Source organism: Anabas testudineus, chromosome 9, assembly GCF_900324465.2.
Source record: "Anabas testudineus chromosome 9, fAnaTes1.2, whole genome shotgun sequence".
Classification (NCBI taxonomy): Eukaryota; Metazoa; Chordata; class Actinopteri; order Anabantiformes; family Anabantidae; genus Anabas; species Anabas testudineus.
The window spans coordinates 17,883,450-17,897,281 of record NC_046618.1 but is presented as its reverse complement, the minus strand read 5'-3'; the positions used below and the strand labels follow the sequence as shown (position 1 = coordinate 17,897,281).

Sequence of the window (13,832 nt, the reverse complement as noted above, 5' to 3'; positions counted from 1 at the left end):
CTGCTCCGTTACCTTTCTTTGCCATCTTCCTACGCATCCTCATCTTGGGAAATGAAGGCCACGAGTAGTTGAAAGGAGAGTCCGAGTCAGAATCCATGATTTGATGTCTTCAAGAAAATCTTCATCCGCACAACTCAAGGTGTTTGTTAAATAAATCAACAGTGCTTCAGTTTACATTCATCTCCCCATGGTTAAGCAGGCTGCGAACTAGCTACAGCACTAAGTCCTCTTCCAGAGCCCCGCTGTAGACACTGACACTTCAGGAGTGAGCCAGCATGTTCCCCTCTGTATCCCCCAATCACCCCTCCCCCTAAAAGCCTCCCCCTCCCCCTGCACAGCTCTGAACCGACTGTCCAACAGAGCCAGGACCGAATCTCGTCTTCTGCCTCCGTTCCTTTCCTTGATTTTTTTTTTTTTTGTTTTTTCACTGACTCTCCCCTTTTCCTCTCTCTTTTCCTGACTGCTCTTCTCAAATCTGTGCCAACGTCTGGTTCTCTTTAGTCTTTAGTCACTCAACTACCACACACAGAATGAAGGGAGAGGGAGAGAGAGATCAACACATGCTGACAGCAGCAGGGGGAGGAGGGAATTGACGGCCGGAAAGAGTGACTGAATGAGGGAGAGAAAAAGTCAAACATAGGAGTGACTTCAGAACCTTTGGTGGAGACAAACACGAGGGCAGACCGCTTCAGCAGAGGTGAGTCTCACATACAGGAGAAATCATTAACCCTCTGAGTTCATGATTGTCTCAGAGATATGCCAGGCTGAAGAGCCGCACAATCCACACACAGTAAGGTACAAGCCATTCATCCTGAACATGGCTGATGCCACGTCTGAAGAGAGTCCCTCTCAAACACCCATTCTCTCTGTCTCTTTCTCTATATTTTAGCATGTCAAAGCCAAGCTGAAGGGGAAAGGGGTTTGGAGTGTCGGGGGGTGCAGACTGCCAGGTCAGCAGCCTCACCATGGAGACAGCAGCGAGAGCTGCCGCTGTTTTCTTCTTCCGCACCATTTTTCCCCATTTTCCTCCCCATGCCAACTTACAGGAGTGCAGCGCTCCATTAAAAGCAGCAAGAATACAAGTATGTTTGGCTGGAGGTGATAAAGTGAGAGACTGGGATAGTTAAGGGGGTTTAAGAGACAAATCAGACAATGGCATGCTGGGAAGAGTTCAGGCGTGGGTTTATAAATGCACATAAATGAAAGAATGTAATAAAAATAAGACAGGGTTGAGAATGGTTGAGTAGAAAAAATCTATACTGCAACTATAAAAAGTAGTTTCTCTGTGCACGTGTGTGTGTGTGTGTGTGTGTGTATGTGTTTGTGTGTGTGTGCATAGGAAGGGATGGTGGAGGGTGTTGGCACTGTAGTTGTGAACATTAATGCTGCCTTTGTGGGGTCTGTGTGAGGTTTAATCCCTTTTTTCCATCCTCCAATTAGATCCATCGGCCGGGGTCTGAGACTCTTGTTAGAGTTCCTGGTGTTGCACTCTTCGTCTGTTGTCACCCTGCCAAACTATCCATATCATAAATCCCTTTCTCTCTTTTACCCCATTACACACACACACACACACACACACACACTATTCTCACACTGCCTCTTCTCCCCGGGGATCTCAAACAAGCTGCTGGAAAACTGCATTCAGTAAAGCCCTGGCAACCCCCATTCAGCCACAAACACCCCCTTATTCTACTTCCCCATACCCCTTGCCCCCTTCAGAACACTCTTCCCTACTGCATTCTCCCTCTCAAACACACAAGTGCATGCACACCCACACACACACATGCATACATACATACAACAACCTGAGAGCAGCACTCAGGCTTAAGTGATCTTTGCTGTTTGTTCACTAAACTCACATTAAAACGGTGACCTGGGAGGTTGGGATGGTGGGGATGAAGGGGGGAGACAGAAAAAGAAAGACTGTGTCTTCTATCTTTTAAATTCAGGATTCTTCCCACAATGTAAACCTGCATTTGCAGTACTGTATTCATTTTATATTCAGTTGTACCTGTAAAGTAGTCATTTGAACTGGAGGGAGGAAAGAGTTGACATCAAGAAGACACAGGGAACATCACAGCTACATTCAAAATTCCTCATACCTTGCTGAAGCTCTGGCTGCATAGGTTGTGTCTGTCTATTTGATGACGCAGGAGTGTAAGTCAAGCAGCTGTAAGAGCAGCATTTAAGAAAACTTTTGCTCTAGCTTTAACAAAAAAAAAAAAAAAAAAAAAAAAAAGAAAGCTCTGCCGGTCACTTGCAATGTCTGACAGGTCTGGAATTTCTGATGAAATGAAGAAAGGGTCAAACAAACACCATAGTCCTGGAAGAATGACATGTATAAAGCCTGAGTCATTTTCAGTCTGAGCTATTTCAAATATGGCACTGAGTGTAACAGTATTAACTCGTGTTGTTCCTCTGAACCACAAAAGGAGGTTTGAGGGAACTACACAAGGTTACAGACAGGCGGTCTTCAAAGACTACACAGAAAATGTTTAAATCCCCAACCAGCCAACCAACACATCCACATTGACAAATACACATATACACATAGAATACAAAATGGCTAAACCATATAGCATGGAAAACAACACTCGCCACAGGAAGTTCAAATTGCAGATGTCCACTGCCAAGTGTTATAAAGCCTGAAGCCTCAGCTTGTAACCACAGCATTCTTACACTGAGGCATCAGTCTGCTGTGCAGCAATACAAGCCAATTATTAACCCGCAGGATGTTCCCACTCTCAAATCCTTCCCTTCCCATCCAGAACCAGACAGATGAGAGTGAAGCCACCTTCAGTCACCCTGATAAGGTTCATTTCTGTGGCCCCGTCAGTGCAGGGAAGCAGGATAACTCGAGATTTACCTACTGGAGTGTTCGCTAGATGTCACATTAAACAGATTCCCTTTCAGTGCTCCAATCACTGTAAACACAGAGTGACACGTTTCTAAAAACACCAGAGGAAAGGGGGGGCAGGCAGGTCAGAATAATGTGAGTGTGTATGTATGGTTGTCATTCTAAGGACCATTGGACGGAAAACATTTTAGCTGATCCAAACAATGAGAAGGGTGCCTAAAGAGCAATTTCGAGGTTAAGACTAGGTTTTAGGGTTAGAATTAGAAAAAATGTGTGTGTGAGATGGTAGACAGCCACAGTCGAGGATTAGAGTTGAGTTTCAAGTACTTTTCAGGAAAGGAGGTGTTTTCTGCAGTTGGCTACTTAGATATCTTTTTCTGAATCCACTTAAAATAACAAAGATTAGTTTCATTCAACAAAAAAAAAAAAATGTAGTCCTGCTGAGGCACACAAATCTAAAATTAATTGGATGGACGTTTTTCAAAAAGACTTTTAAAGTGAAATCTTTACCAGAGTCAGACTGTGATGGTTCGTCTTCTTCATCCTCCTCATTCAGGCAAAATATAAGTTGCTCTTCGTAGTCCTACGTAGAGAAACAGAGAACCTTTCACCTAACAGCATGCACATTTCCAAAGTGAGACTTTCTCATCAGGCTACGAGCGTAACACAAAAAACAAGCAGAACTAAGTACAAAAACACAAGTGTTTGGTGACCGCCTAGGTGTGTGGTAAACCTAAATTAGGTAACCATCTGTATCACATAAAACAGGTCCTATTGGATGACCAGAATCATGTGCACACGCCACCCCTCTCAAAACATGAAATACACACTTGACCGCTCACAAAGTCAGTTATTCAGTAGCGTGTGCAAGGTGCCAAGACCAACACCTTAACAATAAGAGTGAAACAACACAGAGCACTGAGGGGGAAATCCGTGCCTTATTCCAGCCTTGACTGAAGTCTTACCCCGGCTATTGCAGATGTTCATAGAGGCTGAATGAAGCTTGCAAAAGTTTACAAGTAAAATCACTAATTTAGGTCTAAACACACTGAACATGCTAAAACATTATTGCTATGAACATTAAAAGTCTACATAGCAGTAAATTGTCATCTTAGACTGTTTCAGCCTTCAGCCCATGTGTAAGAAGACAGGTAGCAGTGAGCTCAGTCGAGTGATATAACAGAGAGAGAGCGGTGGTGAGTTCAGTGAATGTGTATGTTGTGTATGTTCACTGTCATATTTTGGTCTATAGCTCTTTGTGTCTGAGAAAATGCATCACCATCTTTGCATTAAATACTCACATTTTCTTCTGCAGCAGAGTTTTCTTCACTGACATCAGGGTATAATACTAAAAGAAGATGGAGACCATATTCAAACACAGCCATACAGTAGCCACTAAACTTCAAAAGAGTCTCAAGTACCTACAGATGTTTGTTAGGTTAACAATATCATGTAAAGTCTTTTTTTTTGTTTTCTTTTCATAACCTGGGGGGATCTTTACAGTGTGGCCTTGATCTCCTTTCATTTGACTACCATGTGTGTCCCAGATCAAAGGACACGGAGTATGATCACATACCAGAAACAACGCAGGAACATACAGAAATTAGTGTTGGGGAGGTTTGATGCACAGTCTGTGGTCATATAATAATATAACAACAGGAAATGCAGAAGAGGGTGGTGGTGGTAGCGACTCAAAGCATGTATAGGTTGGGAGAGAAAAGAAAATTGCATGAGAGGAGGAGGATTAAAGGACAGCAAATGCTGAGAAATGACAAGATGTAATGTACAGGAAAACAACAACCTTAATCTGACAAAGCTGTGCCACAACTTGATAATGACACCAGCTGGCTCAAATGTAGCTCTACAGCAAAAAGAAAGGAAAAGAGCTACAAAGAAAAATAAAGAGAGATGGAGGGGACGCAATCTTTGAAATTTCCACCGCCTACTTTTGTGTACAGATATCTGTGATCATCACTTATCACCTGAGTTGTCATCTAGCGCCATCATCAGGTCAAAATCTTTATTAGTTCAGTAGTTTGGTTCATAAAAAACAACACCTGTAAAACTAACATTATCAAAACTCTTAAAATGTATATGTAAAATGGGCTATTTCATAAGTGACAAAAGATAAAAGGCAGAAAAGACAAAAGGAAAAGAACAAAATCATCTGGCAATTTGAGAGGCTAAAATAAGAAAGTACTTGACATTGTTTTGTTGATTAATAAAACTGAAGAATAATTATTCATCTATTAATCATCTAACTGACTGCCAACACTACATACACATAAAAATGTTCTGCTGAAGTTTCCCAGCCTTGCAGTACCTCTAAAACCCCAGAGGGGGCAGTAAATATCTATTAGTGCTGTAGCCTGAGTGAAACCACAGGATCTGGCCTCATAAACCACTATAACAAGAAGAAACGAGAACCAAAGCAACATGAAAGACGAGAGTTGAGGTTAGGTGGTTTAGCAGAAGCAGGCCCAAACCTCTCAAAGCTAGATAGATTAGGGTGAGTATGATACCATTCTCTGCTGGATCTTCAGCTAGTTCATGCTTCCCTATGATGGTCTCCACCCGTTCCCTCCTTAATGCTTTGATCTGAGGGAGGAAATGTAGTGTTAATGTAAGAAAAGGTAGCTAACCTGCAGATATAGGCTGACTGGTTTAAACCTCAGACAACACTGACTACACACCTCTCGGAGGAAGTCCTCATCTCTAAACCGGTCTCTAAGAAACAGGATGTGAGTGTGCCGGCTCTCCTCTGAGCTCCACCTCAGGTTTTGTCGGACGGTCAGAGTCAGGTTCCCTGTGTCATGACAGAACCTCAGCAAGCGGGATCGGTCTGCCCACACCTGGGACAGACCTGCTGGAGGCGTGGCTAGAGGGTTGGGTGGTCTGCAGCAACAGGTGGATTAGTTTAAGTCATAAATCACTCAAAAAAAATGATATTTAACATTTATTGTGGATAGAAATAATCGATTTGACATTAGAATATCAAAATCAATAACTCACTGTAAATGGTGGTTTAGTAGTTTTTCAGGACAAGCCAACAGGTCTTTGAACCATAGATTTTAAAGTTCATAAAATGTCCTTCAACCAGTATATTTACAGTATTTGAGACATTTAATGAATGCAAATGAGCTGCTGTAATAGCTGTGTAAAACTGGGTTTCTACACAGGAAGGAAAGCTTTCCCCTGCTGGTGTGTTTGAGAAAGCTGTGCACTGAATGCATAATGTTACAGCAGAACAGAGATTCATTTGTCAGTGTCTTGTCCTGGAGTGCCCTGGAGCTTATTATCTTACTGTGTGAGCAGCTCCAGTAGCTCAGTGTTGCCTTCTGCCTTTGCCAGCTGCAGCGGTGTGACTCCCTCTTCGTTTGGCAGACTGACAGCCATCAAACCCCCTGGCTGGCAAAGCAACAGTTCTGCAAGGCGACACAGACCCCATCGCACAGCCAGGTGGAGTAGTGACTCTCTGGGATTGTGGTCTGGAGGTGAGGTGAGACAAATAATAATAAACAATATAAATGCGGAGATCAAAATGTGCAGTGTGTGCAGAGAAAGCTGCTGAAAGGAAGAGGGAGGTGAAATTGGGTGAGGAAAAAATAAATCAGTAATGAAATATGTGAAAAAATGAAGGAAAGTAACATGCTGAGAATACAGTCTTGATAACCACCCCCTCATAATAATTAACCTAAATGTCAACGACTGATTTCTTCTCTTGCACAGCATCGGATTCCTCTGCTCCAATGACCCACTTTACGACAACAAACGCTTTTTAACAAACTGGAGACAGCTTCTTATTTCTGTGTCTGCCAGTCAGTGCGGTCCATAACATTTTGTTTGGCTTTTTGTTTTGACTGCAACAGCATAATTTACAAAAGGTGAGGCTATATTGCTCCTCTCAGATAATGTAGTTTGGAATATGTCATATTCACCCTTTTAATATTTAAAATTTGTGACATTAGCAATCCAGGCAGTAATTAAAATAAGTGACGGTTATTCTAATTGGATCAGATAAACCTGAATAAACAGTGTGTGACAGTTTTCAAAAATCTTTAATCTCCATTTTTAAAGAGTTTCAAAATAAAATGAAGTAATAAACAGTTATACAAAATCCAGACAGTATCTGAATGGTAGTTTCTCACTAATTGCAAGAGAAAAAGAGTAAAATATCAAGGTGAGTCATAGAAAAATACACCAGCAAAGTAAAAATTCTCATAACTTCAACACTGACTGATTGAGTTTACTAGGAAATTAGCAACATCACAATCTGTGGACTTAACCTTAGAAAGTGTCACCTTAGATAGTATCGAAACAGAGCATATTACTCACAATGGATATTTGCTGCAGGTGGCTAGGTCAGTGCACAGCATTATTTCAAGCCTGTCCAGGTCAAGTGGGAAGTGAAACCATCCTGGAGGTTAAATGTGGGGATTTCCTAACAAACATTCCTCAGACTGAAGAAGCTACATGGATGAGTAATGAAACATTTTGATCTAACAAGAAAGGTCCAGTTGTTTCGACTCACATTAACCTTGCTTTTGGTATTAGTTTCCTATATAAACTAAACTGAAAGTAAGCTGTAAAGGCAGATTTCACAAGGTGGCACTTTTGACAGGTGCACGTCAGAACTGTGATGGTTCCTGTGCCTTTAAAAGCGCAAAATGCACAGTAAAAAACAACTAAAGCAGAACTGGGGATTGGTAATTCAGTTTTATACAGCAGTACAAACAGAGTGATGTCATAAGCAATGTTATCAAATTAACTGCAGACATTCAGAAGGAGATGCAGCAATGAAACAGACTGCCATAACTATATTACTGCTAAATCTAGTTTATTTATGTAGGTGGCCCTACACAAACACTCACACCATGCAAACAGATGGTGGCATCTAGTAAACATGGTGGTCAGAGCCCACACAGAAGCGGCGCACACACATACACACTCCCTCAGATTTATTGAGCTCTGCCTTAGGCTACTTCCAGATGGAAAGGCTCTATTAATGACATTACATGCTGCTTAATTGGCTTTGATGAATTTAACAGGAGCACACTTGTGACCATGGTCACTTCCGATTTCAGCCCAATGAGCATGGAAAATGGGAATGGTGGCAGACAAAGTCAATGGGGTGGTAGATGGGAGGAGAAGGTGAAGAGTTCACCTTCACAGATAGCATCAACTCCACGTTTTCAGCACGATACTGTGAGATGAGGTTTTAACAAAACCTGTTACCTCTGCTCACTAATTGCCTTCAAGATTTTTTGTTGAGGAAATGGCAAACAACTAAATACTGTCAGTCACTCCATAGATGAACCTGTGCCTATTTAATATGTATTTTTTCCTTCACTGTCAGTATGCACTGCAAGCTTTTATTTATATAACTATTATTTGTTTAATTCTTAAATGTATTTCTATATAACAAAAAACAAAACTTATGATCAACATACACTTGCTTTGGAAAGTATTCATAGTCCTTCACTATTTCTAGAATGTACTTTCTTGTAAATGTAATTCTAAATAAAAAAACGTGACTAGACTCCACCTGAACGATTGAACTGATTAGAAATAGTTTAGAAAGACACTGTACAAGGTATCTATTAATATAAGGTCCCACAATTCACCACAATAGCATTTTGTGGAGAGGAACAGTTCAGGGAAAGAGTTTAAAACCATTTCTAAAGTTTTCTGTCTTCCTGGAAGCACAGAGGCCTCAATAAATGTGAAACTGAAGCTGAAACCGTTCAGGAATCCTCCTAAAGTCGAAAGTCCAGCCAAATTGAGTAACTGGGCACAGGGACCTTATTCAGAGAGGTGACCAGGAACAGAGTTAAAGGATAAATATAGCCAAGCACAGAGAAGACCTGAAAGAAAGCCTGCTCCAGAATACCTAAGCTCTAAGACTGCTGTCTTGGTTCACCTTTCAGCACAAGTCCCCGAGTGGCCAAGTAGTCAAAGCCCAGACTTAAACTCTGTAGAACATTAGTTTTTTTATATTTTGCCTTTTCTAAATATAGGTTTTTATGCTTCTGTACTGACTGGTGTGAGGAAATGCAACTTTTTCCATTTCAAATGATATTTACAATGCAGCAAAATGTCCAAAATGTTAAGGAGTGAATACTTTCCAGAGAGACTGTGTCTGTTCAGCAAAATACAACAATACTGCCCTCACCATCACCGCAGCAGCCCCTCAGTACATTCCAGTTTTGGGGGATATCCAGGTTGGCCATAGCCAGAGTAACACGACGATCCACAGCCCAGCGAGAGCTCTCATGGCCGAGGTTGAAGAGGCTTCTCAGCTCCTTGTGATCCGTGGCGGTCAAACAGTGTCCATTGATTACAAGGTGTTCTGCCAGGTCCTGAGAATAAAGTAGTTATGAATATCATACAGTATGTGATAAACTAGTTGACAATGTAAAAAAACACGTCTGTGTGTAACATTTAAGACCACATTTGTGTAACATCCCTACCTGAGCATCATCTTGGGAATACTCCAACACAGCCCCACCCACCCAGGTGAGGGGTGTGGTTTCAGAACACAGGTAAGCCTGGACAGAGACCACCTCAGCAAGGTTATGTCCTAAAGATGAAACCACAGCAAAAAAGATAGATTCCTTACATGTTTCAGCATAGAGCGTAAATAAAAATGTTCTCAGAATAACAAAGACATACTTAAGTTTGTGTTTTATTAAACCAGCTACTGTAGAAGATGCACAAGCCTACATGGCTGCATGTTGTCTGTGTCTACTTACACAGTGGATCGGTTATGTTGGCGCATTGTTTATGGTGCTGCTTCCCTCCCCAGAGGAAGCTAATAAGATTCTGTGCTTGTCCAGACCTCGATTCACTGTGTGTGTGTGTGTGAGTGTGTGTGAGTGTCCAAGTAAAGATTCAAATAAGGAATTGGAATCATTCTGGGTGTGTCAGGATGTGCAGGTTAATGTCAGGATGTGGTTTTAAACATACATAAAATAACACAGCACATCATACAGAAACACACGTGCACATACCAGGCACTATAAAGCAAAGCATGACATCACTCTGAGCCCTGGTGACATGGATCAGTGTGGATCCTTCCAACACAATGTAGACCTCTGCATCCTCTGGCAAGCAGTCTAAACCCTCCAGCAATGCAAATACCTTTGCCTGGCCCTGAGATAAGAAAGATGAAAGGGAAAATAAAAAAGAAAGATGTTAGAGAGCCAAAATATTTCTATACCTAAAGACAGGTTCATTTTAGACTAATACTTTTCTGACACCGTGTTCTACTTTTCTGTAAAGTACATCAAATCCCCTGACAGAATCCCCCTTGAGGGTACAGAGAGAAAAAAAAACATTCCCCGTCAATAAAAACAGGAATGCAAAGACCTTAACTGATCTCAACAGGCTGGAAACACTTCAGACTTCACTTAAAGACAGAATTAAATAGGTTACTGAATCTAAACAAGCATTCAATCCCTGCTTTTGGTATTGACATTTCAATATTCTGGGCTATACACATATTTCAACCTGTAACTAAATCGTATCAAAGCTAGAAGCTAGACTCCCATTTTATACTGTGATCCACTTAACCATTATAAACTACAGAACTTGGAAAGTATTGAATTAGTACATAGACGTATCTGTTTTCCACCAACATCCTACAGTCACAGGGGAAGAAATCTATTGTAGAAGATATTAATTTATTGTCTACCTACAGTGGCCTCAACAGACCAGACCGCAATGCAGCCGTAAGACACACTGTGTGGGTTATTCTGGGAAACAAACCAAACAACTGACTGACGCAGGTGTATAGCAGACAGATTGAAGAAAGGAAGATAGAGCAAACATGTAAATGATGAGGCCTGACTTGAAATGCAAAGAACATCCTAGATTAGCTTTAAATGATGTAAGAGTGAGGGTGTTTTTTTTAAGTAGCTCCCTCTCTTTTCTTCTCATGAGAGTCTGTCTATTAGCCTCGCATCACTTCGACTGCTGACCTGATTTTGCATTCTATAAAACTGCAAGACTTTTCTCTTCACTTTTCACACCGTCTCAGAGAAAGACACTGTGAGTAATCCTGTCTACCAGTCTCAACCTAATCCTGCCCTCAGGTTCACTTCTCCAGAGAGAGAAAATCAGCTTCACCATAAATTTCATAACATCTACACTGCTTCCCCTGTGTCCTCATTAAGACTCCACATCTCAATCTGTGTGACTGACCAGGTGTTGACCACTAATGACTCTGTGGACACTAGATGAGATGCTGGACCAGACAGTGGAGAATGGATGGGAACAGACCAGTCTGATGATACTGCATGCTTCTGTTTGTTTTGTCCTCCACCTAGAAACAGATGCCAATAACCATGCCGATGTGTTCACGCGTTTACTACGACTTTGCCGATCTCCTGACTTTCTCTCCAGCAATATAAACACTTTTTAGTGAAACGTCTCAAGAACTATTAGATGGATTGCCAAGCATTTTAACATAGATACCCACAGTTCACAGAGGATGAATCATGAATAACATTTGTGATCCTTTGTCTTTTCATCCCGTGCCACCAGTACATCAAAGCTTCAGATTGCTGGATAGTAAAACATCTGCTGGATAGCTTAGTCACATATTTTGTTCAGACGTGTTCTGTCACGTAATATCCTTGTGACTTTGGCAAATCTGTGAATTTTAGTTTAACACCAGCAGCAGCTTAACATACTTGGTTTCGAGTGAAATAACTAAATTCAAGGCCCTTACAATAAACCATAATAACTGGTGATCATTTAATGTCTTTTAGCACCACCAGGGTATCAAAATGTAATTTAATATGTGCAATACTTGTGAGCAATGTTAGAAGGTAAACATGGTAAACAATCCCTGCTGAATGTCTCCATGTCAACAATGTCTGTGAGCAACATTTACATTTACTCATTTGGCAGACGTTACAAAGGAGGTACAGAGCAAGCAATACAGCTACAGTAAGAAATGGAAAAGACAGTGAACGCAAACTGCTGTGAGAGGAAATGTTTCAGATTCACGTGTAATTTAACTTAATCTTGAATAAAAGGAAAACTGCATGAAATCATGATGAATAAATGAGAAAGGATCAAGTCTGAGCAATGTAGTGCTCAATGTTAGCACAGACATCTGTGAGGTTTAGCTGTACTCAATGGTGACCAGAGACATATTAAGCTGATAGCAAAGACAACTTTCTTTTAAAGTAAAATAATAATTTTACTTTACTTTTTCACTTTTACTAATTATGATTCAGTGCTCAATTTATGCAACAGCTAAACCCCTAAAATGTTCAATTCGAACACCAAAAACAACCCTTTGATCAAAGGCAAACATTTCTGTGTTCATTTTCTTTCAGATAATTTTATTTACTGTCGTCTTTTGTTTGCATTTTCCCCAATTTTTGCAGAGAGAGATTTTCCAGAGGCATAACTAATAACGGTTATGATTAACTGGGGAAGCTGGTCTTTGACTTCAAACTGGAGCACATACTCACATAAAGAGGCACCTTCCTCCTGCTCAGCTCCATGTGCAAAGAAACTGCAGACAAAGACGGACGGATTAAACAGACATTTGAGAGACACATAAAAAATAGGGTTAGGGTTAGAAAAAAAAATAAATAAATAAAAAAAAAAAAGGAAAACTCAATCTCAGTGTAACCATGTGACTCCTCATTAGTTCTCTGGTTATTTTGGTTAGTCCCCTGGCTCCTCTGATCCAGAAGAGATTATACAAGTTTGTCTGTGCCAAGCAGAGTCAGAGGTCCTCTGACAAGACCGGATAATCTTTTGATCCCAAGTATGTGAATAATGATTTTAATGACGGTACTTTCAGCCAGTGTGGAGACCGTATCCAGATCACCAAATGTGCCCAAGTCTAGTCTAGTCTAGTCCTGTGTGTGTGTGTGTGTGCTGTAGGAAGGAGATTAAGTTGCAGTTCTGCAGGATTCAGATCTGTTTCTTATATGTGGCCACTTCTTTGACTGAACACTACAGCACACACTTGTATTAACATAAGCTTTTCCCAAAAAACTGTTTCCTGTTAGATTATTACTATTTTTTGCATTAATTAAAAAAAAAAAAAAAAAAACTTTGTCTTTGCTTGAACACACATGAACTGAATCTATTTGTGCAGTTTCTAAGTGTGCTAGCTTTATGACACAGCAAAACTGTTGCTGTGGGTTATATTACAGCCTATTTCTTTGGTTTTTAATGAACACTACAGACACAGCTCTGTGGCTCTGCACAGCTTTTCTTAATGACTCAAATACATTTAGCTGATCCACGTCTTCAGGGAATAAAGGATGTCTTTATGTAGCTGCAGATTACCACAGATACACTGTCTGCTGTTGACACATTAGCAAACAGTCAATATCACAGGAAACGCTGAACAAAGTGTGCACACAGAAGATACTGATATACCGACCTTCACAGGTGCTCCAACTCCAGCAGGAGAGACCTGACAATGCGGCAAATATCAAGCAGAAGCAGCACCTAACTCGGATGCATCCTCCCTGGATCTGCTGCCTGCTGATTCAAGAGTCGCTGCTGAAGCTACAAGTTGGGAGATGGCGCTCAGTCGGTGTCGCTGCAGCCTCCTCCGCCTCCACCACCGTGGATGGATGCTCTCCTTCTGCAGGCTGCTCTCATGCACATCGCTCCTCGTCTGTGAGACTTGGCAGTTCGTGATTACAGCGACCTCCTACGGAAGGAGATTGAACTGCGACGAGTGCAGCTTCCCTACAAGTACAATTACTCAAGTACTGCACTTGAGTACAGTTTTGAGGTACAGTCTACTCTTTGATTTAGGGTTATAAAGGTCAGTTTGTCTTCTTTGGTTAGTTTCCTCATTATTATAGATAGATCTATTGTTATGAAAAGGTCACTTTGTTCCCTTTTCCCAATTCCCTAACATTTCTTCTTTATTCATCAAATATTTATTGTGGCATGTTTTTCTGATAAAGTGATTATTTATGCATGGTATTGG

The 13,832-nt window shown here is 41.0% G+C and overlaps 1 protein-coding gene across 8 annotated transcripts in view; it reads right to left on the bottom strand.

The window, feature by feature from the left end:
* The window catches only part of LOC113150544 (rho guanine nucleotide exchange factor 28-like), a 36,864-nt gene extending 23,386 nt beyond the window's left edge, over positions 1 to 13,478 (bottom strand). For 6 of the 8 annotated variants that reach the window (XM_026343087.1, XM_026343088.1, XM_026343089.1 and 3 more), the window contains exons 1-10: positions 13,272 to 13,478; positions 12,343 to 12,386; positions 9,868 to 10,009; positions 9,328 to 9,437; positions 9,030 to 9,216; positions 6,162 to 6,345; positions 5,551 to 5,752; positions 5,380 to 5,455; positions 4,159 to 4,205; positions 3,368 to 3,440 (exon numbers count right to left, since the gene is read on the bottom strand). In XM_026343087.1, the coding sequence (XP_026198872.1) occupies positions 3,368 to 3,440; positions 4,159 to 4,205; positions 5,380 to 5,455; positions 5,551 to 5,752; positions 6,162 to 6,345; positions 9,030 to 9,216; positions 9,328 to 9,437; positions 9,868 to 10,009; positions 12,343 to 12,375 (1,054 nt within the window). In that variant the 5' untranslated portion in view covers positions 12,376 to 12,386; positions 13,272 to 13,478. Of the gene's footprint in view, positions 1 to 12; positions 271 to 3,367; positions 3,441 to 4,158; positions 4,206 to 5,379; positions 5,456 to 5,550; positions 5,753 to 6,161; positions 6,346 to 9,029; positions 9,217 to 9,327; positions 9,438 to 9,867; positions 10,010 to 12,342; positions 12,387 to 13,271 lie in introns of those variants that run through there. The other 2 variants (XM_026343094.1, XM_026343095.1) reach the window with 1 other exon arrangement.
* Positions 13,479 to 13,832: the final 354 nt, after the last annotated feature.